The sequence below is a fragment of the Bufo gargarizans genome, chromosome 6 (genome assembly GCF_014858855.1).
Source record: "Bufo gargarizans isolate SCDJY-AF-19 chromosome 6, ASM1485885v1, whole genome shotgun sequence".
In the NCBI taxonomy this organism is placed as follows: domain Eukaryota; kingdom Metazoa; phylum Chordata; class Amphibia; order Anura; family Bufonidae; genus Bufo; species Bufo gargarizans.
Window position 1 is genome coordinate 109,885,172 of NC_058085.1, and position 26,470 is coordinate 109,911,641.

Below are 26,470 nucleotides of genomic sequence, written 5' to 3' on the forward strand. Positions count from 1 at the left end.
AAAATGTGGCAACTGTGGACAACACACCCCTCATGTAAACACTGAATAATTGATTGGACAAGCTGTGGCTCAAGGACAGTACACTGTTTGTAATTTTAATAGGTTTAATACATTTATATGTTTAATACGTTAACACTGTAATTTTACTGGTCACAATTATGACAATTATGTACAAAACCAAATAATTTGATAATATATTTTGAATGCATATATGCAATGTACTTTAGGCCTTATGCACACGACCGTTGTTCTGGCCCGCATCCGAGCCGCAGTTTTTGCGCTCGGGTGCGGACCCATTCACTTCAATAGGGCCGCAAAAGATGCGGACAGCACTCCGTGTGCTGTCCGCATCCGTTGCTCCGTTCCGTGGCCCCGCAAAAAAATTATAACATGTCCTATTCTTGTCTGTTTTGCGGACAAGAATAGGATAGGCAGTTCTACAATGGGCCACCTGTTCCGTTTCGCAAATTGCAGAAGGCACACGGGCGGCTTCCGTGTTTTGCGGATTTGCAATTTGCGGACTGCAAAAAACTGAACTGTCGTGTGCATGAGGCCTTAATATGTCAAAACCCAATAAAAATCATTGAAATTGAAAATTTAAAGAAAATTATAGCCTCCTATCTGAGCCAAGCTTGTAGTGTTTGTGAGATGAATGTTCACCTGACCTCCCCCTGTTGAACGTGGGCTGGGGTAGGGATCCTGTTCCCCTCTGTGGCTTGTGGGAACATCGGCTCACGTCAGCAAGGCTATTTCTGTCGGTTCAGACCTCTGCGTGTATAATACAGTTTGATTTGTGCATCTTTGCATGGACATCAGAGAATTACTTACAGGCAGACACACAACGTATAATATTGGGCAGGCACACAATCTTCATACACTACAGTAGGCACAGGAGCACAACATCTTACCTTCTACCCGCACCACCACTAAATACCACAACTTCATGCAATTGCAGCCTGTAATTGAGGCTCATGACGTGGATTTCATTTCTTCTTTTTAACATAAAAGAAATAAACTAAACTGTTCTTTGTAGGGAAGCCCGCTTTAACACACACAAGAAATCCATTTGGCCATTTCTGCTTTTTCTGAACACAATATGACTTTTGTGCGTAGTCCATTACAGCACGCTCTGGATGCCTTCAAGTTTACTTAGGTCTTAATGGGTTTTTGATAATGAGCCTTGCTATAAATGGGAGGAAGGATACGGGTGTTAACCATGGTAACACAAGGATTTTGTGAGGGGGTTGTGTGTGTTAAAGGCTTTCCTATTTCTAGGGGATATTGATTTCTAGCAAACAATAAGGGCCCTAGCTGCATTACATCAAATGTTGTTTTGTATATTTGAAGTTAACACTTTAGGGTCCATTCACACGTCCGTGGTGTATTGCGGATCCGCAATACACCCGACCGTCACCCCCCATATAAAGAATAGGACAAGTTCTATTTTTTTTTGCAGAGCCGCGGCCCAAAGCCCAGAAGTTCGGGGCTGCGCTCCGGAAATGCGGATGCAGAGAGCACATAATGTGCTCTCCGCATCCATTCCTGCCCCATTAAGAATGAATGGGTTCGCACTCGTTCCCGATATTGCGGAATGGATGCGGACCCATTTCTTTAAATCGACCCTCCCCCTGCACTTTCCTGTACTTGCTATACAGCAGCACATATCTCTCACATCCAGGGCCTCCAGGTGATGTCTCCTCTGATGTAGATCTTCTCTGTCATCATCTTCTCCATTCGGTCCGAACAACAGACACTGCTGCTGTGACACACAGATTTCTAAGCTTCCTCACTTTTCTATCATCATCCCCCAACCCTGGAGTCCCAGCAGTGTTATCCTGCTACTCGCTGCACTCCCCAATACCCCCAAATACTATCCTGAAGAAAAACTAGTGCCCCCATAGTAATAGTGCTCCTCATAGTCCCACTAATAGTAATTCCCTTCTAGAATTCCCTTATTAGTAATACTGCCCCCTTCAGTGTCGCCAACAGTGATAATGCTCCCCAAGAATGCCACCATTAGTAATACTGCCCCTACAGTGCCCCCAACCGTGATAACGCTTCCCAAGAGTGCCCCATTAGTAAAAGAGCTTTCCAGTATTAATAATGCCCTCACAGAGCCTCCAGTAGTAATAAGGCCCCCTATTGTTCCCCCAGTGATAATAAAGCTCTCTACAGACCCCTCAGTAGTAATAAGGCTCCCATAGTACTCTTAGTAGAAATAAGGAGGATCTATAAGACCCTCCTATAGAGCCCCCAGTAGTAATAAGAACACCTATATTGTCCCCTGGATTTATAATAGCCCTACAGTGCCCCCAGTATTTATACTGCCCCTTCTGTTATAATGTTCACCCTGTAAATAACATCACTCCCTCCCACAAGTGCCATCAATATACAGTCCCATGCAAATAATATCACCCCCTCCCCAGCGACCGCCAACATGCAATCCCATGTAAATGACATAACTCCCTACCACATCCGCCATCAACATACAGTTTGATGTAAATAACATCACTCCCTCACCCAGCCCTCTCCAACAAACAGTTCCATGTAAATAACATCCCTTCCTTCAACCCTAACATACAGTCTCAGTTAAATAACCACAACTCCCAACATTTCTCTGCCTCTCCCTTCACTTACCTCTCCTCATGTGCAGATCTCGCCACAGCTACTTCCCCCAGGACTTCTCCTCTTCACTGCCGTCCTCTTTTGCACTGGTCACATGATGGTGACGTTATCGCAGATCCTTCTCAACCACTGCCTGTTTTACTGGTCACATGACCTGTGATGTCATCACAGGTCCTTCAGATCTTCCAGTGCATTAGATTCAATTGTATTGCTGTCCTGAGGAGGGCAATACATTTGTATCTAGCTGGCAGGCAGGCCCTGAATGTTTTACTTAGCAATGCCCCTGGAACCCTACGATTGTCTTCCTACTCAGTAGAACCATCCATGGTCCAGATGATGCTAGAAAAATCTGGAATGGAAAGGGAACATTTTATGATGATAATGGTCTCATAAATGCTGTAGACTTTAGATGCCAGTAAGACCACTCCAGGGGCGAAATATTCTTTTTAGTAGTCTCAATTATTTAGCTTTTTTTTTTCCCCCAAAAGAGTCATCAGATTTCCAGGCATTGGCCTTATGGTTCCTGGGATTTTTTTCAGCCTCAGTTTGAGTTGATCACTTGGATACACTAGGGCAGTGATGGCGAACCTATGGCATGGATGCCAGAGGCGGCACTCTGAGCCCTCTCTGTGGGCACCCACACCCTTGAAAAAGTCTATGGTGTACCCATATGCCTTAGACTTTTCCTGCCATTCAGCAGGGCACACTGAATGTAGGTAGGTTATTGTAGATAAATGATAAAGTACATGGAAGATATTCTATATTAGACTGTAGTATTCAAGGTAAATAGCTGTGTTGGCACTTTGCGATAAATAAGTGGGTTTATGTTGCAGTTTGGGCACTCGGTCTGTAAAATGTTCGCCATCACTGCACTAGGGGATTTTTTTCTTTGAGTGGAAACCTGTCCTCTTACCAAATATTAATCCCTGATCTATCCCCTATATTATAAGGTTTTCCATTTTGATCACGGTTTACTGACCTCAGTTGGAGCAGTCAAGTTCAGCCTTAGACGTGTGGTGGCAGTTTTTTTTAACGGCCATCACATGTCCGTTTAAGAACAGGTTTTTTTTTGCATCCCTTTTAAACAACTGCTAAAAACGGCATTTGAAAATGGTGGAATTTATTTTATTTTTTTTAACATCCCAACTAGGGATCAGCGAATCGACTTCGGATGAAACATCCAAAGTCGATTTGCATAAAACTTAGTTCTAATTGTATTTAGGGCTGCAGCTAACGATTATTTGAATAATCGATTAGTTGCCGATTAATTTCTACGATTAATCGATTAATCGGAAAAACAACAAAAACTCAAAGTAATGGGATTATGTCATTTTACTTGTAAAAATATGTATAAAAGCCATATTGAAACAATTTTAAGAGTTACATAATTATAACAATTTGGCATTACAATGTAAAAAAGACAACATATCCATATGGTCAGGGCTGAGGCTAGCTCTCTTCTTACACGCTATGTTGCCCTTTGCTGAGAAGAGGCGTTCCGATGGTGTGGATGTACTTGGGATACACAAGTATGATCTTGCAAGTTTAACCAATGTAGGATACCTGTCTTCGTTAGACTTCCACCAGCTCAAAGGGTTGCCATCATTGTGGAGAGGCTTCTCAGCAAAATAGGACTGTACTTCATTTCGGATGACTGTGTAGTGCACTGTTCATGGCAGTCACTTGTCTGAGACTCATCCCCATTCCCCACTGCCTGCTATTTCAAATTTGTGGTGCCTCCAGCTAGTTGCAGGCAGGCAGGGAGCATGGACGACAGGGCGGACATAATCATAATTGGGGCCACGTGCAGCCCGTCATAATACATGCAGAGTTGCACCAGTGACCAGACATTACCTTGAGAGCCAGTCCGGAGGGAGTGGGACTGAGCTGAGGAGCCTTTCGCGACCTGAGCTGAGGAGACTTTCGCGCCGCTCACACACTGCGCTCAGAGGCTCTGTGACACGTGACTTCAGAGTCGGTGGGCTGAGTCTGCAGCGAACGAGGAGGAAGAGGCTGAGCCTGGGTGGCTGAGGACGGCGATGTGTATGTAATTTATGCAAGTCTGATGAAGGGGCGGGCGAAAGCGGGTAAACGGCGCCGACAACGAATCGGACGATTATTCGATAACTGGATTCGTCGGCAACGAATCCAGTTATCGAATATTATCGATTATATCGATTAATCGTTGCAGCCCTAATTGTATTAGAATGTATTGGCTTCGATGAGCGAGACTTCACGTAATAACTTCATAAATAAATTTGTACTGTAAAAAAAACATTTTCCAAACTCGGGTTCGGTTCCAAATGGTTTTTTTTACAGTACAAATTAATTTATGTAGTTTTTGCGCAAAGTCTCACAAGACTTTGTGAAGCAATAACTTCGGCTCATCGGAGCTAATCCATTCTAATATTGTACGGAGCTCCTGCTCCATACAGTATTAGAACAAAGTTTTATGCGAATCGACTTCAGATGTTTCATTCGAAGTCGATTTACTCATCCCTAATCCCAACCCCTGGAGCACCATCACAGTATATATAGTACACCCTCCCCCATAGGGCTCCCTGGACATCAAATGGCCCTCATAGTGCCCTCCAGTATGATTAATGGCCCCCTATGTGATCCTCAGTAAGCATAATTCCCCCTCATACTGCTCCCCAATAGGAATAATGCCACCTGCTAGTGCTTCTCAATTGGAATAATGCTCCTTTCTACTGCTCTCCTATAGGAATAATGGCCCCCCTTAGTGCTCCTCAATAGGAATAATGCCCCTTCCTGGTGCTCGTCAATAGGAATAATGTCCCCTCCTAGTGCTCCTCAATAGGTATAATGCCCCTTTTTACTGCTGCCCAATAGGAATAATCCCCCCTCCTAGTGCTCCTCAATAGGAGTAATGTCCCCTCCTAGTTCTTCTCAATAGGAATACCGCCCCTTTCTACTGATGCCCAAAAGGGATAATGCTACCTCTTACTGCTCCCCAGTAGGAATAATGTCTCCTCTTAGTGGTCCTCAATAGGCCTAATGCCCCTTCTTAGTGATCACCGATAAGAATAATGCCCACTTTTACTGTTCCTCAGTAAGAATAATGCCCCCCTTGTAGTGGTCCCCATTCTGTTTGTGCAGGAAAAAAATACTGGCCTCATTCATTTGCACGCGCGGGGACATTCGCTCTTCACTGGAGACAGTAGGACCTGACTCTCCCAGTGTGTTGACATCACGCTGGGAGTGCAGATGGAATGCAAATGGATGAGGTGAGTATTATTTATTTAAACATAAATATTTTTTTATAAAAATATACTTTAATTTTAAGCCTTGAAAGGCAGCAGTGTACCCATTTTTAACAGTCATTAAATGGGGACACTCCTGTCTAAACGGTTGTAAAAAATGGACCCATTGATTTGGATCCATCAGGTCATGAAAACTGCCCAAAATAGGACATATACTGCTGTTCACTGGCTGTTAAAAAAAACACCATGTGAACAACCCCATGTAATTTAAATGGTTCTAAAACAACGGCCATGTGATTGCTGCTTTTCTATGTCGCGTTAATGTAGCCTTAGATTCTTACGTTTGTGGTACCTCATTATGTGTGTTCTTTCACAGCATGTAGGACTCATGATTGTTTATGTTACTTGTGTACTTTGTGCAAATTTATCAAATGTCACTCGCTGTTAAATTTGATGCATATTTAAACCTTACCCTTTTGTCTAGAAATGCTACTCCAGTCTTTCATACTACCTCCACCCCACTGGAGTGAGTGTTACATCTGGAGTGAAACTATAGTATCATAGCTAATCATGCACACTTTCCAAAACAAGAAGTCACAAATTTCGTGCAAAAAAGTCACAAAAGATTGGATTGCAGGGCGTGATAAATTCCCCAGATTGTCTTTGGGTCTAGGACACGCCACTCATCATTATCCTTGTGCGATTCTGGTAGTTGAATATAATGAGCCTAGTGTATCAATTCAGTGGGTGGTCTTGCTCTTTCAAATTGCTCCATGATTTATTAATGCTGCACCAATAGTCTGTGTGCAGAATTCCCCTAAAGCTGGGTTTACACCAGAGAGGTAAGGTTATGATCTTTCCTTCATCCTTACGTTCTCTTGGTTTTGGCTTAAAAACTGCATCAGAAACGCTGAACGTGGAGACGCAGCCTGATTTCTCCCAAAAGATGCTCAAGGCCATACCGTATCTATGGCACCCATGAACGTTTATAGATCCATACTGTACCTCTCGGTGCCTCCCATAGAAATAGTTCTACCAACTGTTACTGTGGTTGCCTTTCTTCATAATAATATCACACATTTTAGGTGCTAGATTTCTGGAGATGGGATGTTGATCCTACTTTATTTGGAGTCATGAAATAATTGTTTTCCTTCTTAATATGGGGAAATGGGCTTCCTCCTCAGTCTTTGCCTTCTTCTGGATCAACATGGTAGGATTATAGGTTGGACTTGATGCACCTGTGTGTTTTTTTTTCAACCTTACCAACTATGTTACTGTGGTTTTGTACTGTATATACTCTCTTACTCAACAATAGTAGTCTAGCAGACATAAGCAGCACAGACTTCCCCCTTCCTGTAGCCTGAATTGCAGGATGCTGACATTCCTACTCATAAATGCAGATGCCTTCTTGCTGACCTGTTGGGATTCTATGAGCAGCAGATGTGACCCTTCCATTGTTCCGGTTTCCATTTTTACACTACGCCCCCCCCCCCCCCCCCCATCACTAGTCAGGAAGAGGCCCTGACGTAAGGACATGTGCTCTGAAGGTCACTGGATCACTTCTGATTTTGACCTAAATAATAAAAAGAAATAGGGATTTGAAACCACGTGCAGTTACTGTGAGAACTGTACAAGATGTTTATTCTAAACCTGGGTGGGGTAATTGAGATGCTGAAAGACGTCTCCTGTTATAGTCCAATCAATTAAAGCCCATCCTTCATTAATCAGCTCAGTTATATCAGTTTCTAGGAAATCAGGATCCTAGTCTTGTGCATACCCCAAGCTTTCTTTTCTCCAGCACACTGCTGCTTGTAAGTCGGTGGTCTCCAGCTGTGGCTCTCCAGATGCTGTAAAACTGCAACCTCTTGAAATCAGTGGAGATGATTTTCTGTGGTTTTTGGGTGCGCAATCCGCACCAAAATCCAATTTGAAAAAGCTTTGAGAACATGCCCTTAAAGAGGACCTATCACCACAAAATGCAATGCATTCTGCAGGCAGCACATCGTAGAGCAGGAGAAGCTGAGCAGGTTGATATATAGTTTTGTGGGAAAAGATTCAGTAAAACTTTTATAATTTATACATCTATCATATCTCTGCTTTTTCTTCACTTAAAGGTGTTGTTTCATCTTGCCAGTACTAGGGCAAGATGAGGCTAAGTCCCGACCACCGGGTGACTGAGAAACAGCAGAGCAGCTGGGCGCTTATTAATGTCGAGATGAGACTTACCATTTAAAGGGCATGACCTGTTGCATGTCCGCTTTGTGTTTGTCCCATGTTCATATGTCTTGATATATGCAAATGAGCCTCTAGGAGCAAAAGGGGCATTGCCATTACACCTAGAGGCTCTGCTCTCTCTGCAATTGCTCCACCCTCTCCACTTTAATTGACAGGGCCAGGCAGTGAAAACATCATCAGGCCTGGCTCTGTCAATCAAAGTGGAGAGGGCACAGCAGTTGCAAAAAGAGCAGAGCTTCTAGGTGTAACGGCAATGCCCCCATTGCATCTAGAAGCTCATCTGCATATATTAAAACATCATTTTTCTTAGCAACGCAGGCACATATGAACATGGGACACATACAGTGGGGCAAATAAGTATTTGATACACTGGTGAATTTTCCCACCTACAAAGAATGGAGAGGTCTGTAATTTTTATCGTAGGTACACTTCAACTGAGAGACAGAATCTAAAAAAAATCCAGAAAATCACATTGTATTAAATAATTCATTTATATTTTATTGCATGAAATAAATATTTGATTACCTACCAACCAGCAAGAATTCTGGCTCTCATAGACCTGTTAGTTTTTCTTTAACCACTTCCCATCTGGACCATTTGCCCCCTTCCTGACCAGGCCTAATTTTGCAAAACTGACACATCTCACTTTATGTGGTAATAACTTTGGAACGCCTTTACTTATCCAAGTCATTCAGAGATTGTTTTCTCGCAACACATTTTACTTCATGATAGTCATAAATTTGAGTCAATATATTTCACCTTTATTTATGAAAAAATCCCAAATTTACCAAAAATCTTTGAAAAATTTGCAATTTCAATTTCTGCTTTTAAAACAGAAAGTGATACCTCATAAAATATTTATTACTTAACATTCCCCATATGTCTACTTTATGTTGGCATCATTTTGGAAATGTAATTTTATTTTTTTAGGACGTTAGAAGGCTAAGAAGTTTAGAAGCAATTCTTCAAATTTTTAAGAAAATTGCCAAAACCCACTTTTTAAAGGGACTCTGTCACCACTTTCTAACCCCCACTTTTAAAACTATAGTTCTGTCCATGGAGCCCCTGTGATTACAATGGTGTTGTTATATGCGAAATCTGCTGGCTCGTTTTGATAAAAAAAACTTTTATCTAACCTGTCAATCATGAGGATAAGGTGCCCAGGGCGTTTCTCCTGGTCTGAACATGCCGCCCGCCGCCGTTGGTGCCCAGCTCCTCCTCTGCCTTGAATTAGCGCCGCCTGAATGTGAAGAAATACGCCTCCGGCTCTCCCTCAGTCCCCCCTCCTTCTTTTCTAAGATCCCGCGCGTGCGGCAGTGTTCGCGTTATCGGGAGGTTGAGCGAAGTGTGCATGCGCATGCGCACTTCGCTCAATGAGGCTGAATCGAAAAGTCTGCACGGGCGCATCAGGCACAGGCCTGTGCGCACGCGCAAAATTTTAGAAAAGGAGGGGGGACTGAGGGAGAGCCGGAGGCGTATTTCTTCACATTCAGGCGGCGCTGAAAGGATCAGAGGAGGAGCTGGGCACCAACGGCAGCGGCGGGCGGCATGTTCAGACCAGGAGAAACGCCCTGGGCACCTTATCATCATGATTGACAGGTTAGATAAAAGTTTTTTTTATCAAAACGAGCCAGCAGATTTCGCATATAACAACACCATTGTAATCACAGGGGCTCCATGGACAGAACTATAGTTTTAAAAGTGGGGGTTAGAAAGTGGTGACAGAGTCCCTTTAAGGACCAGTTCAGGTCTGAAGTCACTTTGTGGGGCCTACATAGTGGAAACCCCCATAAATGACCCCATTGTAGAAACTACACCCCTCAAGTTACCTAAAACCGATTTTACAAACTTTGTTAACCCTTTAGGTGTTCCACAAGAATTAAAGGAAAATGGAAATCAAATTTTTAAATTTAACTTTTTGGGCAGATTTTCCATTTTAATCCAATTTTTTCTTTAACACATCGATGGTTAACAGCCAAACAAAACTCAATATTTATTACCCAGATTCTGCGGTTTACAGAAACAGCCCACATGTGGTCATAAACTGCTGTATGGGCACACGGCAGGGCTCAGAAGAAAAGGAACTCCACATGGTTTTTAGATGCCATGTCCCATTTGAAGCCCCCCTGATGCACCCTTACAGTAGAAACTCCCAAGAAGTGATCCCATTTTGGAAACTAGGGGATAAGGTGCCAGTTTAATTGGTACTATTTTTGGGTACATATAATTTTTTGATCATTTATTCTAACACTTTATGGGGCAAGGTGACCAAAAAATGGGTTGTTTTAGCACAGTTTTTATTTATTTATTTTTACAGCGTTCACCTGAGGGGTTCAGTCAAGTGACATTTTTATAGAGCAGATTGTTACAGACGTGGCGATACCTAATATGTATACTTTTTCTTATTTATTAAAGTTTTACACAATAATAGCATTTTTGAAACCCAAAAAATTATGTTTTAGTGTCTCCATGTTCTAAGAGCTATAGTTTTTTTTTATTTTTTGAGAGTATGTAGGGGCTCATTTTTTGCGGGATGAGGTGACGGTTTTATTGGTACCATTTTGTGGTACATACGCCTTTTTGATCACTTGGTGTTGCACTTTTTGTGATGTAAGGTGACAAAAATGGCTTTTTTGACAGTTAAAAAATAAATAAATGTTATGGTGTTTATTGGACTGGGTCGATTATGTGGTCTATTTATAGAGCCGACCGTCACGGACGCAGCAATACCAAATATGTCTATTTTATTTTATTTTTTCTATTTTTCTATTTTTTTTTTATTCCTTACTTGGAGATTTTTACATGTGAAACCTTATTTTTATTATTTTTTTTAACACTTTTTTTTTTTTTTTTTTTTTTTACAATTTTCGGCCCCCATAAGGTCATACAAGACCTCTGGGGGACATTTACTTCACTTTCATTTTTTTTTTTCACTGTTAATTTGTCCTGTAACTGGGGCTGACATAGTAGCCCCAGTTACAGGAGAAATGCACCCCCCAGAGAGGCTGTACAGCCTCAGTGCAAGGCTGATCGAGGTCTGTGCACTCTCCGATCCCGGCGGTCACATGAGCGCTTCCTGCTCTGCATACACAGCGCTGTGTATGCAGCGATCCAGAAGGCAGGGACACCTGGGCACTGTCCCTGCCTTCTCTCTGGGTTGCCCTGCTGTCCCGATCAACCCGATCAGCAGCTGCACGATTAGCGTGCAGCTGCAGTTTCTGAACGGACGTTCTGGAACGTCCATTCAGAAATATAGAACCACCTCCCGGACGTTTATAGTCTATGGGCGGACAGGAGGTGGTTAAGCCGCCCTCCTACTCTGCATTCATTACCTGTATTAATTGCACCTGTTTGAACTCGTTGCCTGTCTAAAAGACACCTGTCCACACACCCAGTCAATCACACTCCAACCTCTCCAACATGGCCAAGACCAAAGAGCTGTCTAAGGACACCAGGGACAAAATTGTAGACCTTCACAAGGCTGGGATGGTCTACAGGACAATAGACAAGCAGCTTGGTGAGAAGGCAACAACTGTTGGCGCAATTATTAGAAAATGGAAGAAACACAAGATGACTGTCAGTCTTCCTCGGTCTGGGGCTCCATGCAAGATCTCGCCTCGTGGGGTAAGGATGATTCTTAGAAAGGTCAGGAATCAGCCCAGAACTACAAGGGAGGACCTGGTCAATGACCTGAAGAGAGCTGAGACCACAGTCTCAAAGATTACTATTAGTAACACGCTACTTAGTCATGGATTAAAATCCTGCAGGGCACGAAAGGTCCTCCTGCTCACACCAGCACGTGTTCAGGCCCGTTTGAAGTTTGCCAATGACCATCTCGATGATCCAGAGGAGGCATAGGAGAAGGTCATGTGTAGAGATGAGACCAAAATAAAACCTTTTGGTATCAACTTCACTCTCCGTGTTTGGATAAAGAAGAAGGATAAGTACAACCTCAAGAACACCGTCCCAAACGTGAAGCATGGGGGTGGAAACATCATACTTTGGGGGTGCTTTTCTACAAAGGGGACAGGACAACTGCACCGTATTGAAGGGAGGATGGATGGGGCCATGTATCATAAGATTTTGGCCAACAACCTCCTTCCCTGGGTCTTCCAGCATGATAATGACCTGAAACACACAGCCAGAGCAACTAAGGAGTGGCTCTGTAAGAAGCATTTCAAGGTCCTGGAGTGGCCTAGCCAGTATCCACACCTGAACCCAATCGAAAATCTTTGGTGGGAGCGGAAACTCAATGCAGCCCAGCGACAGCCCCGAAACCTGAAAGATCTGGAGAAGATCTGTATGGAGGAATGGGCTGAAATCCCTGCTGCAGTGTGTGCAAACTTGGTCAAGAACTATAGGAAACTTCTAACCAGAAGTACCAGATATTAAGTTCTGGTTTTCTATTGTATCAACTACTTATTTCATGCAATAAAATGCAGATTTATTATTTAAAAATCATACAATGTGATTTTCACCAGTGTGTCAAATGCTTTTTTCCCTCACTGTAGGTGCAAATCTGCTGACAGATGCCCTTTAAGACCACTGAGAGTTGTTGACAGGGGTTGGTCTTAAAGTGCATCTGTCAGCATGATCATTCCTATTAAACTAGGCATATTGCCTGGAAGGGTTGACCATGCAGAGTAAAACAATATATTTCATTTCTCTATAGGGTTAATAGTTGCTTAGGTATATAAATGTTTATATTTATGTAAATTACCTCTTTGGAGTGCCAAGGGGCTGGCCATAGTACTAGAAGAACCTCTTGCAGAACACCCCCTGTGCTCTATGTATTCAGAGACAGGGCTAGCCCTGTGTTCTTGCGCCAGCGCCAAGGCTCTGTTACTTGGTGCCTGCGAGATGGATTTCAAGATCTTGAAAAGGAGTGCTCACCAGATTCACTGCGCAGGTGCTGAGTCACTTAGCCAACTCAGTGCATGCGTGGTAGATCTAACACTGTTTTCCAAGCTCAGGAAGCTGCATCTGATTCACTATAAAAGCTCTTAGTCCCTGAGCTCTGGCGCTGCCGTGAGAACACAGGACTAGATGAAATGTCTAGCCCTGCCACTCAAAAGAAAGGGGGAGTACAGAGAGCACAGAGGCTTTGTGCTAGTGGCACCCCTAGCACTATGGTCAACTCCTTGGTGCTCCAAATTAGGTAATTTACATAAATATAAAAAAAATTATCTCAGCAATTATTAACCCTACAGAAAAAATAAATATATAGGGGGTCATTTAAAGTTATGAAGAGGTGCCGGTCTAAATGTAATCTAAAACAGGAGTAGAAAATGCTAAATGAGACAGGCCTGCTGACTCCCCTTCCTCGCCTATGCCACGGCCCCTTTTTTAGACCTGGCGTGAGTGGAGAAAAGTCGCAGATTGCGGTGCAAATAACCCTTGCACTGCAATCTGCGATAGATATACTTCAGAAAACTGGTGTACATCTGAAAGTAAATGACCTTATAGTTTTTTGGTAGGGTTGAACATGCTGAGAGATGCTTTTTAAGTTAGTAATAGCAGAGATATAAATGTATAAATTACAAATTTTCCTACAAAACTATGTACAGTACCAATCTGCTCAGCTCCGCCTGCTCTATAACTCACTGCCTGCAGATTACACTGCATTTTGTAGTGACAGGTCCACTTTGAGCAATGCACAAAGAGGGTAAAGTCAACAGCAAAATATGCAGCAAATCCGCATGTAACAAATGATAAAATCCATGGCAAATAATCGACCCCATGTGGCAGTGCCATAACTCATTTACTTTTTAATAGTCAGCAGTGGAGCAGACCGCTAGATATATGAATATTCTTTATTATTCAGGTTCAATTTTCAATTGCTCTTTTCCTAGTGCTGAACACCACAGAAGATACCTACAGGGGTTCTCGGTGTCCCACATGGAGTAGATCTAACATATGTGGCACTGCCCTGAAGCTTTACATGAATTTCCAGATACAAAATATTCAATACACTCAAACACTCATGTGCCATCTACTATCCTTTAATATGATGATTGGATTGTTGACGCCACTGCAAGCTACAGGATCCAGGTGTGACTGCGACCTCTGCACCCCATATAGATACCCATTTTTTAGGCTCCTGGGGATTGTTGAGCTCTGTTCTGTGTTAATCTAAAGGCAGCTCTGTGTTCTTTTCTTTTGTTCTATTAATCCTTCAATTCTAATCTCTGACAAGGAAAGATGGGCTCGAGCACCTACTCATTGTCAGTCATTGCCTGATCACATAGAGTTCATCTGACAGACGATGCACATCACATCTTCAGCGTTTAAACACTATGTACAGAAGTTGCCTCTAGGTTTCACACTTCAGCTCTCCACAGCATGAAGTCGGTTTGACAAGCCTGGGGTCCACCTTATCAGGGTGAACTAAGCTCCAAGAAGATGCTCAGCTCCCCTTATTTCCATGTGGTTGTTTCATTATTGGGGTTATAAAGAACTTGTTCTCTCCTGAGGCTTTCATGGATCGGCTAATGATGTGATTATGTTCTCTGCACACGTTTGAATGTACCTGCTTCCTCATTTTATCACGGCGTGTTGCTTGCTCCTCTTCCTCAGACTTCATTCACATCTCCGTCAGGCATTTCGTTCTTCTGTTCCGTCAGTTGAGGGAACAAGACAACAGAAAGCAAGGAAAAAGACGGATTCCTTCACATGACCTATAGGAACAGTGCTCAGAAGACCCCATTAAGGTCACTTTCACATCTCTGTAGAGAACAGCCTGCTGGAGTTCACCATATTCAGCCTTGATGGATTCTCTATTGACTATAATGGGATCCGGCAATGATCTAGATACTTTCCGGCATAAATGCAGGTTATTGCCTGGATGAAGACCGGTGCATGCAGCGGTTTCTATTCTGTCCGACAGCTGGCATTTGTGCTGTCTCAGGCAGCCGGAACATCTTAATGAAGATGTGAACGCGGCCTAACTATACTGGTGTCCATAGTTTTACCGGATAGATTGGTGCAGCATGCTGCACTATGTTCTTCAGCATTTGTGACGGAATCTGCATTGGAGGCTCTGTGGGCTTTATTTTCTGAGGAGTCTGAAGAAAGCACAAAACAGCTGCTTGTCAATTTTTACAGGTGCACCATAGAATCTGTTATCACATACTGCATTACAGTGTGGTACTCCGGCTGCTCTTCTGAGGACAAGAAGACCCTCAAGCGCATCATCAGAATGGCTGGCAGAATCACTGGTACTCAGTTACCATCACTGGATGACATCTTCACTGCTCGCTGCAGCAACAGGGCAAAAATTATCTGCGGGGATCCAACTCACCCCGGCCACCGCCTTTTCACTCCCCTACCCTCTGGTAGGCGTCTTAGAGCCCTACATGCCCGCACCACTAGGCTGAAGAACAGCTTTTACCCCAAAGCAATCAGTCTCCTAAATGCTCAGAGATTATTGCCTCTTCCTAGGAGAGAAACTACCACAGACTGAAAGTGACTGCTGCATTCATGAACCCATGATGACCCCTTGTCTGCCGTGGTGTCTGAATCAGTGTGTATATATACTCATAAGCACTTCCTACTTTGCTCTTGCTATATATATATGCTGTGAACTGTGAATAGTAATGCCTTCTAGTGCAATGTTTTGTTTTTTTCTTGTGTAATGCTTTAGTTTAAATGTCAGTTCTTTGTTCCTCTGTCCATGGCTTCTAGGATTGCTCCAAACAACATTTCATTGTATTGTACATTGTATTACATTGTATTGTACAGTGACAATAAAGGCATCTTATCTTATCTTATCACTGCACAGTACCTGAAATCTTCAGTACATGTTTTATACTGCGTGGCTTCAAATTTTCAGCATAATAAACTGAATGTATCATTCCAATTATTAACCTGGCACTTGGCGTCACTAGCCTTCCACTGTCTGTGCATCTACAACATGTGACCTATAAAAATCACATAATCCTGTGGTTTCTAGCCATCCAGATCTATGTAGATGCTCATTGACATAGTACACCTTTAGTGTAGGTATATTCACATGTTGTTTACTTGTTGGATCTCTTTCTATAACTGTTTTTGTGTCTTGGGTAGGGACAGGAAGCCAGCTCTACTTTCATCATGGGAAGTTCACCAGATATGTTGAGAGATAAGCATGCATACTGTGCTATGAGATGATTATCTTTATTGGAAATGTCAGAGATTGGTCGTTGGATAATGATACTATAGGTGGTCCCCACATGATTTGTGTTAGTTGACGTAATAGGATTTGAGGAGTCCTTTGAAGGTGCATGGTTCATGCGTTCTTATGCAGTCTTTGAATCCACAAATGTGTTCCAAAAGAGGAGAAGATGAAGAGAGAATTTAGATTTGTGTTTATAATGAATGAATACACTGTCCTGACCCCTCCCGTCCACGGCAAGCCCATTTTTTTAATAAAAGTGGTGAGCTAGTGGAAAAGGAATAAAAGTCAAAAATTTGGGCGCAAAAAAGGACTTTAGTAAATTCCCCCTAAAGTCTTTCCTTCATACATGTCCACCATTACATGATCTTCTGTTCTTGGGTTTGGCTTCAAAAACTGCATACAATTTTTTTTGAAAATCCAGTTGCAAGTTTCTAGTCAATTTGGGAGTAGCAGACAAAAACTAAATGTATGTCACAGTGGGCAAGGTTACGGAAATGGACTGTAGCGTTTATCAGCAGGATCCACCCTATTGAACTATGCATATTGCCTGGTTTAGTTGTTCCTGTCTTGTGAATGTTGGTTGTGGCCTTCCTGAGAAAAAATTATTGTATCCTTTATGGTTGGTCCTGGCCCCTTGGTGCAGCTCAGCTTTCCAGTGCTGGTCACGTCCTTTGGTACAAATGGATGGCATATATTTAGCAAAAAAATTGGGTTGGATCACATAAGAAGAAGGCAGGGAAACAAACATTCACTCCCTGAGTTCGGAATAAAATGTTTTTTTTTATTTTTTTATTGCAGTTGTATCAGTAAAAAGATCTTGATACAATCCATATGTCAGAATATAGCCAGATCTTGATATCGGCAATTAAAACTTGACAATAGTGTTGGAGTTGATTGGGTCATGTAGAGAATGTTATGGTCACCGATCGGGACAGCTATCTATTGTATATGCCAGCATGGAGGGTCAGTCCAATATGTAATCTAGTCTGTTGTATATCTTCCAGTTTCTAGACTTTGAGACCTGATATGTTCTTTATGAGACCTTCTTTTTTGAAGCAGGATGGGTGGTCCCATTACAAAGTTCCAGCGACCATGAAACAGAATGAGGAAAAATGTATGGCTTATTTCTGGATGTGGGTCAAGGAGGAATTGTTATGACAGAGGTCACTTGCATGTGCTTATTATACTGCACATAAGGCATAGAAATATTCTCTCCGTAAACATAATGATCATTTGCTGCCTCTTGTTCGCAAAGGTTTTCAATGAGCGTTTGAGAGAATCTGGGATGTATTATCAGAGGGGAGTAACTATCATTCATTGGAGAATGAAATTCCTTCACTTTGTAAACCCTAAATCATAGCTTCCTCTTAACAAATTATTTTTTATATGGAAATCCTGCCTGGTTTTTGGATTGCTGTGATTTGCCCTGGATGTGGAACCCCTCGCTGTGCCTTCAGTGGGTTAATGGGTATAAAATCTAGAAGCAGACTGCCTGTTTGTTCCAGTGCTGGATCATTAGCTAGCAATCTCTGCTTATCGCACTGTAAACGGGCTCATTAGTTCTGCTTAATCTGTGGGATTTAATGAGGCCTACGGGGGAGGAGAGGGGTGCTAGAGATGCACGTCATGGCTACATCAGGATTAAGTGGCAGAAGGACAATTTTGTGGGTGTCTCTTAGGAGATCATGCTCATGTTTATCACAGTGGTACATTTACTTGTCTGGACCATATTTTATGTTGTTTATTTTTATTTCGTTTTTCAAGTTATTTCATTTGCATTTAACATTGACAGTAAAGCATGTAGTCAATTTTTAGCTCCACTTCTACCCAAATTCTACCAAAATACTACTTATAGAGGATTTCACAGTTTTGTTTGCCTTCTTGAGGGAAAATCAGTTCGCTCGTTCAGTTACTGTATCATAGCGATGACTCATGGCATCTCCTGCTCTGATTTCTTACTAGCTTGTACAGAGTGGCCTCTTTGAAGTGGAGACATAGCCTAAAGTATTAAGTCACATCACAACTGCACGGAATGGATGAGCATGGAGACTTGGATATATATAGTGTGTAAATATATTTTATGTGTTGCGCATATTTATAGAAGTCGTCTTGAGAGAGCTACTGATTTTTGCAATTTTCTGCCGATTGCTAGAATGCAATGCTAGGATAGCCAGGCTTGCAGAGGCACTGGGCACTCTCCTAGTGCATGGTGAGTAGCACGGTGGGTAAGTGGTTAGCACTGGGGTCTTTGTTAGCACTGGGGTCTTGCAGCGCTGGGGTCTTGGGTTCAAATCCGACCAACATCTGCATAGAGTTTTATATGTTCCTGCGTTTGCATGGGTTTCCTCCGGGTACTCCGGTTTCCTCCCACACTCCAAAAAACATACTGATAGGGAACTTAGATTGTGAGCCTCATCGGGAACCGAGAAGTGATGCTAATGTCTGTAAAGCCCTGCAGAATATAGTAGCGCTATATAAGTGTGTATAATAATAAATAGTACCACTGCAAATTTGTTCCAGCAATTGGGGAGGTTACAGCATTGGACCCTTGTCAATCAGGAATTGATGACATATTGATTGACAATATTAATGTCTCTCTAGAGAAGCTTAACCTATATTAGCAATGGTAATAGTCAGGTAATGTAGTCTACCGTCTTTGCATGTTTGGATGATTTACTCTATGCATTGTGTAAAAAAAATCTATTTGGTTATCTACCTAATAGCTGACAACAAGTAGGCTAATTGCTGATGGATCTTATTATGAATTAATTTGCATTCCCACCTATGGCTTATGTGAATACCCAGAGCAGAAAGACTTATAAAATCATGACTACTTGTTGCTCATTAACGTGAATATTTAAATTGTCTGATCACCTTATGACTACCTCGTTTTTGTATTGTGTATAAAGAGCTAAGGGCTGTGAATGAACCATAAAAACCTACAGGCCATTAAAACAGTACAGCATTATGCACTGAAAATACTAAACAGACACTACTCATAGGAATAATCTGCCCATTTTATAAGGAGAGCGCACCACGCATGCGCTGTGCTCAGCTATTTTTGCAAGTCTTATAGTGATGAATGGAAATCACACTGTGCATGCATGGCCACCTCTCCGTTTACCTCTATGGGACTGCTGAAAATAGCCAAACCAGTGAATGGAGAGTGGCTGCGCTTGCACGGTGTGCTCTTTGTCACTTTGGAGGCCTATTCTGGAGATAGGAACAGGTCCTAGAGATAGGACCCACCCTTATGTCATTGGTGGCAACATGCCACCAATGTCTGAGTTGAGACAGCCCCTTTAAATGGAATGTGTCTTCAGAAAATTACCTATGATGTCATTAGAAAATGAAAGTTTTATGTTAAACATTTTTTGATGAGTGTTTTACATTTTCCATGTCTCTATATTTTAAAAATGTTATACAATCCTGCAATTTTTGCACTGGCAACTAGGCATAATAATAGGCCATGATTTTCTGTTCTGTATCGGTAACTTTTTAGTAGCTGTTCTCATCGTTATCAAAAGCAGAATTACAATGACAGATAACAAGTATATACAGATAATACAGTATCTAACATTCACAATAGGTGATATCACAGCTGAACTGCTCCCTTCTGAGTCCTGCACAGGTCAAAAAGCATGCCTAGAAAAGTTCCCTATAAAGGTCACTGAGGTCCCATCCTGTACATTGTGTCTATGGCTCATGTGGCTGCTCTTAAAGAACAGGAAGTGATGGCATATTTTAGGCCTAGGGGCCAGTGCGAAAACTCGCATAATTTTAGTATTTTTTTCTGTAACTATAGTGACAAGAAAAAATTTAAAATCACCGAAAAAAAACCCCAAAACATTATGTAAATATGCATGAGGCAATTTCAGGCCAGTTCAGCAATCCCTAAAAGCCTAGCTTTTTCAACCACATTGTATAAACACTACAATTGAGTTTCTAGAGTTTCTACTCGATGAGGTCTTAACCCTTTTATGATATAACTATTTATAGATTGTATTGAAGTGTTAGCTTCTGGTCTTTAATACATTCTTTGTATTTTTATTTCTAGGATGGATCCCGTCAGAAGCAAAAGAAGACTGTGTCATTCTGCACAATGCCCAACAACCGCAAAATCAACAGCACCGCAGCCTGCATCTCCTTTATGATGGAAGGCTGTGAAATGAAGAAAGTGCGTTCCAACTCAAGGATGTACAATCGATTTTTCCTGTTAGATCCAGATATGCGTTTTCTCCGATGGGAGCCTTCCAAGAAAGATTCGGAGAAAGCTAAACTGGAGATCAAATCAATTCGCGAGGTTCGGGTAGGAAAGAAAACTCCCGTTTTGAGAAGTAATGGGTTGTCTGACCAGTTTCCAGAAGAATGTGCCTTTTCTATCATTTATGGGGAGAACTATGAATCATTAGACCTTGTTGCCAGCACTGCTGATATTGTCAATACTTGGGTGATGGGACTCAGATATTTAGTTTCTTATGGAAAGCACACTCCAGATGTTCTAGGAGCCAATCAAACAAGTTTAAGGACTCTGTGGATCTCATCTCTTTTTGAGATAGCTGATATGGAGAAAGGAGGACAGATTCCTTTGTCTAGAGCCATTCAGCTTATCAAGGGGCTCAACCCTGGTATGAAGACATCAACAGTGGAATTAAAATTTAAGGAGCTGCAAAAAGGTTGTGAAAAGTTTGGCGCTAACGTTACTTGTGAAGTGTTTGTAGAAGCATACTGTGAACTGTGTACCAGGCCAGAGGTCTTCTTTTTACTAGTGCAATTTTCTAGCAATAAAGAATATTTAGACTTAAAAGATCTTATGATCTTTATGGAGGTGGAACAAGGTATGGAAGAGGTCAATGAGAACACATCTTTTGAAATCATCAATAAATATGAACCCTCCAAAGAAGGACGTGAAAAGGGTTACCTTACAATTGATGGTTTCACCCGCTATCTACTTTCTTCAGACTGTAATATCTTTGATCCTCACCATAAAGTGGTTTGTCAAGACATGACTAGACCATTATCTCACTACTACATAAATTCTGCTCATAGTGCATGCCAAATGGAAGACCACTACTGGGGCACATCGGACATCAGTGGGTATATTCATGCCCTTAAAATGGGTTGCCGAAGCATTGAACTTGTTGTCTGGGATGGCCCTGACAATGAGCCTCTTATATACCTTGGACTTTCTGTGGTATCACAGGTGGCTTTCCGTAGTGTCATAAGTGTCATAGACAAGTATGCATTTGAGGCATCTGAATATCCCTTGATAATTTGCTTGGTAGTTCATTGCTCTGTTCGACAACAGCGTATCATGGCCCAGTGCTTGAAAAAGATTCTTGGGGAAAGGCTTTACAGTGAACCACCTTGTATTGATGAAAATTACTTGCCTTCTCCAGAGCAACTTAAAGGGAAGATTCTAATAAAGGGCAAAAAACTGCCACCAGATAACTCTGACTTAGAGGGAGATGTAACTGATGAAGATGAAGGAATGGAGATAGCCAGGAGATTGGGACATGATGGCAGAGAACATGTCAATGGAACGGGTCCCAGAAAGCTGCGCCTTTGTAAAGAACTTTCAGACCGAGTTAACCTGTGCCAATCAGTAAGGTTTAAGGACTTTGAAATGTCCAAAAGGTGCCAAAAATACTGGCAAGTGTGCTCTTTTAATGAAGTTACCGCCAGTCGTTTTGCCAATGAGTATCCTGAAGAATTTGTGAAGTATAACAAAAAATTCCTTTCAAGGGTCTACCCAAGCTCAATGAGGATAGATTCTAGCAATATGAATCCTCAAGATTTCTGGAAATGTGGTTGTCAGATTGTGGCCATGAACTACCAAACCCCAGGACTTATGATGGACCTCAATACTGGATGGTTTCGCCAGAATGGAAACTGTGGCTATGTCTTACGCCCCTCAATAATGAGGGAAGAAGTATCATATTTCAGTGCAAATGCTAAGGATTCCTTGCCTGGTGTTTCTGCACAACTCCTCCATCTCAAAATAATTAGTGGTCAGAACCTGCCAAAACCCAAAGGGTCAGGAGCAAAAGGAGATGTAGTGGAGCCATATGTGTATGTAGAGATCCATGGAATACCTGCTGATTGTGCAGAACATCGAACAAAGACTGTAACCCAAAATGGAGACAATCCCATATTTGATGAGAGCTTTGAATTTCACATAAATCTTCCAGAGCTGGCAATCCTGAGGTTTGTGGTCCTGGATGATGACTATATTGGAGATGAATTCATAGCCCAATATACTATCCCCTTTGAGTGTTTGCAAACTGGCTTTAGACATGTCCCATTACAGTCCTTGACAGGAGAGTTTCTCCAGAACACCACATTATTTGTACACATTGCAATTACCAACAGACGAGGTGGTGGAAAGGCCCACAAGAGGGGACTGTCTGTGCGCAAGGGAAAAAAGGTTCGTGAATATACTTCAACAAAGACTACTGGCATCAAAGCCATAGATGAAGTATTCAGGACGGCCACTCAGGCTGTACGAGAGGCTACTGATCTTCGTGAAAATGTTCAGGTAACCTGTTTATATCTTCGTTTTTTTTTTCAAAGCTATTATCAAATCTTTTATGAGTAGAATTAGGACTTTGGTGGTTCTTTGTACAGCACAATAGAATTATCCCTTCAAACATGTTTTCCCCACTATATTCTCATATTCTCCTTGTGCTACTTCTCTTTCCTTTCGCCTGCTCCAACCTTTTAATTAAACATAAGCCGAGTGGGTATTAAAATCTTGCTGTGCTCTCTATGAGTCTAATACAGAGTTTCTGAAATACTGTTCTGTAATTAGAACACGCGAACACTGGATAATTCTGCTAGTGAAACCTAAGCCTCTCCTAAGGTAATCTCTTTTGCAGTAGACCGGTTATTCTAAAAGCTGTCCATGCACTTTATATATGTTTGTTCTGCCGACAGCTATTCCTCTCAACCACCCCATACTTGGCTCAGCCAATTATGCATATTCTCATTAGGGAGAGGGAAACTTTCTGCTCATGCTAAACACCCCTGCGAACAAAGGATTGGGCATGTTGAAATCAAACAGCCTGATTTCTTTCTCTCAACAACTTTTGTTGGGTAGATCCAGGACACTCCTATATACAATGCACTCAGAAAGTCTTCAGACCTTTTCACTTTTTTCACATTTTATGTTGCTGCCTAAAAAAAAATATTTTTCCCCTCATTCTGCACTCAATCCGCCATAATGAATAAATCCTTATTTATTGAAAAGGAAAAACTAAAATCTTGCATTGACATATGTATTCAGACCCTTTACTCAGTACTTAATTGAAGCACCTTTTGCTGAAATTACAGCCTCCATTCTTCTTGGGTATGATGCAATATGGTTTGCACACCTGGATTTTGGGGATTTTCTGCCATTCTTTTCTGCAGATCCTTTCAAGGGTTCTGTCAGGTTGGGTCAAGACCATCAGTGGACAGACATTTTCAGGTCTCTCCAAAGATGTTCAATTGGGTGGGTTCAAGTCAGGGCGCTCAAGGACCTTTACAGAGTTGTATCTAAACCACTCCTGTGTTGCACTGGCTGTGTGCTTAGAATCATTGTCTTGTTGGAAGTGGAACCTTCTTGCCCATTTTGAAGTCACTCTGGATCAGGTTTTCATGAAAAATACCCCTGTACTTTGCTCTATTCAGCTTTCCCTTAACCCTGACATTCTCCCTGTCCTAGCCGCTGAAATACAGCCCCCCAACATGATGCTACTACCACCATGTTTCACTGTAGGGATGGTATGGGGCAGGCGATGAGCAGTAACTGGTTTGCTCCAGACATGGCACTTAGAATTGAGGCCAAAAAGTTCAATCTTAGTTTCAACACACCAGAGAATCTTGCTTCTCACAGTCTGATAATTGTTTAGGTGCTTTTGTACAAACTCCAAGCAGGCTTTTATGTGTCTTTTACTGAAGAGGGGCTTCTTTCTGGCAATTCTGCCATAATGCCTAGATTGATTGAATGCTGTAATGAAGGTTAACCTTCTGGAAGTTTCTCCCATCTGGATGCAGGATCTTTGGAGCTCAGCCAGAGGGACCATTGAGTTCTTGGTCAACTCTCTTACCAAGTCCCTTCTCCTCTGATTATTTAGTTTGGTGGGGTGGCCAGCTCTAGGAAGTCCTGATTGTACTAAACTTCTTCCATTTAAGAATTATGGAGGCCACTGTGCTCCAGGGAACGTTCAGTGCAGCATACCGTATTTTTTTTCGCCCTATAAGACGCCCATAAGAGCACCTAGGTTTTTGAGGAGGAAAATAAGAAAAACATTTTTTTTAACAAAAAGGTGTGCTTTTGCTGGGTTTTAAACTAATGGTGGTCTGTGGATGACAGTATTATGGGGGATCTGTGGGTGACACTATTATGGGGGATCTATGGGTGACACTGTTATGGGGGATCTCTGGATGGCTCTTATTGGGGTCTCTGGATGGCACTGTTATGGGGATCTGTGGATGACACTGTTATGGGGGAATCTGTGGATGACACATATATGTGTCATCCACAGATCCCCTCCATAACAGTGTCCCTGTAGTGTGAATGACCCCCAATACAGGGGGTGGGGGTCGCATCTGTTTTTATAATGACAGCGTGGCCTGTGCAATGACTGTATTCTGCTAGACGGTCCCCGCTCACTGTATATAATCTTATCTATAATTGTAGGCATTGTTAATATATACATTCATAAAGTGGGCGGCGCAGGTGCGTGACGTAGTGACTCATGCTGCCAGCGCCCGTCCTCCCGGCCTGCCTCCTCACTCCTCTCTGCTACCGAGTGCTTGTTGTAAGTAATACAGGCGCTGATTACCCTGAATTTGTATATATTAACAATACCTACAATTATAGATAAGATTGCGGTATATACAGTGAGCGGGGCCTGTGTAGTAGAATACAGTCACTGCACGGGCCCCGCTGTCATTATAAAACCAGATGCCGGCCCCCAGCCCCTCCTCCCTCTCAGCTGATACACCCGCCGCGCGGCATTGCGGCGTATCAGTGACAGTTCGGCAAAATGCAGCATTCGCCCCATAAGACGCGCTGCTATTTCCCCCCCACTTTTGGGGCGAAAAAAGTGCATCTTATAGGCCAAAAAATACAGTAATTATTTTTTTGCTCTACTCCATATTTGTGCTTCCACACAGTCCGGTCTTTGAGCTCTACAGGTAGTTTTTTTTCTCCTCATGGCTTGATTTCTGCAAATCATGTCCAATAAACTGAATTTAGCACAGGTGATCAAGGTGTAGAAACATCTCACATATGATCAAGAGAAATAGGAGGCCCCAGAGTTAAATTTCAAGTGTCAAAGCAAAGAGTCTGAATACTTATGTCTTTTCCTTAGTTTTTCCTTTTTTAGTAAAATAGCAAAAATTGCTAAAATTTTGTTTTCACTTTGTTATTATGGGGTATTGAGTGCAGATTGTTAAGGGAAAACTTGAAAACGTAAAGGTGTCTGAAGATTTCTGTAATGCATTGTATATTTGGTGATGGTTGGCCAGTCCAACTGAAATCATCTAGTTCTGCTGGTTTTATGTGACATTTAAGGCCAGCTTTAGGGACACAGATAAATAAGATCATCTACTTGAAGGGGGGTGGTCTAAAGTTTAAATTTTTGACCAATGGACAGGCAAAGTTCTATCCTCCCTCCACTTTTGACTTGTAGCAAACAGTGTTATTAGTGTATATGTGAGAAGGTTAGATGCAATGCAGATCAGTGATTAGCATATTGTCCAGGTTATTTACCTACCATACATGTCCTGCAATTTGCACAACCCTAAAGGGGCATTTAGACGCACCAAGCATCAGCATATTGTTGGGTGACCGTCAGCTGCTGGCTCAATGAATGAGACCACTGCATTCACATGCAGCGATCACCTCCACAGTATGAGGACGAGGGAGTGCTATTGCGATTGCTCGTCCTTATAGAGCTGCATTGTTTCTGGGCAGCAAATTGCTGTTTAGACTGCACGAGCTGCTGGCCAGAAACTATAATTTAGGTGCCTGCACGGAAGGCAGGATCACCCGATGGACGAGCTTTTTGCTCGTTCATCTGTTGATCGGCGGCACCTTTACATGGGCAGATTGTCGGGAATGAGCGTTCCCAGGAAGGTTTGTCTGTCTCAGATAATCTGTCAAAACAAACTGTTTAAATCCACCTTAAATTGAAGTACAAAGGGAGAAAGAACATTAGGTCTTATCTATCAAAATTATGTC

The 26,470-nt window shown here is 42.2% G+C and overlaps 1 protein-coding gene across 4 annotated transcripts in view; it reads left to right on the forward strand.

Moving 5' to 3' along the window:
* Positions 1-26,470, forward strand: part of LOC122940198 (inactive phospholipase C-like protein 2) — a 128,759-nt gene that overhangs the window by 45,134 nt on the left and 57,155 nt on the right. For all 4 annotated transcript variants that reach the window (XM_044296641.1, XM_044296642.1, XM_044296643.1 and 1 more), the window contains exon 2: positions 20,297-22,777. In XM_044296641.1, coding sequence (XP_044152576.1) covers positions 20,297-22,777 — 2,481 coding nt within the window. The remainder of the gene's footprint in view (positions 1-20,296; positions 22,778-26,470) is intronic.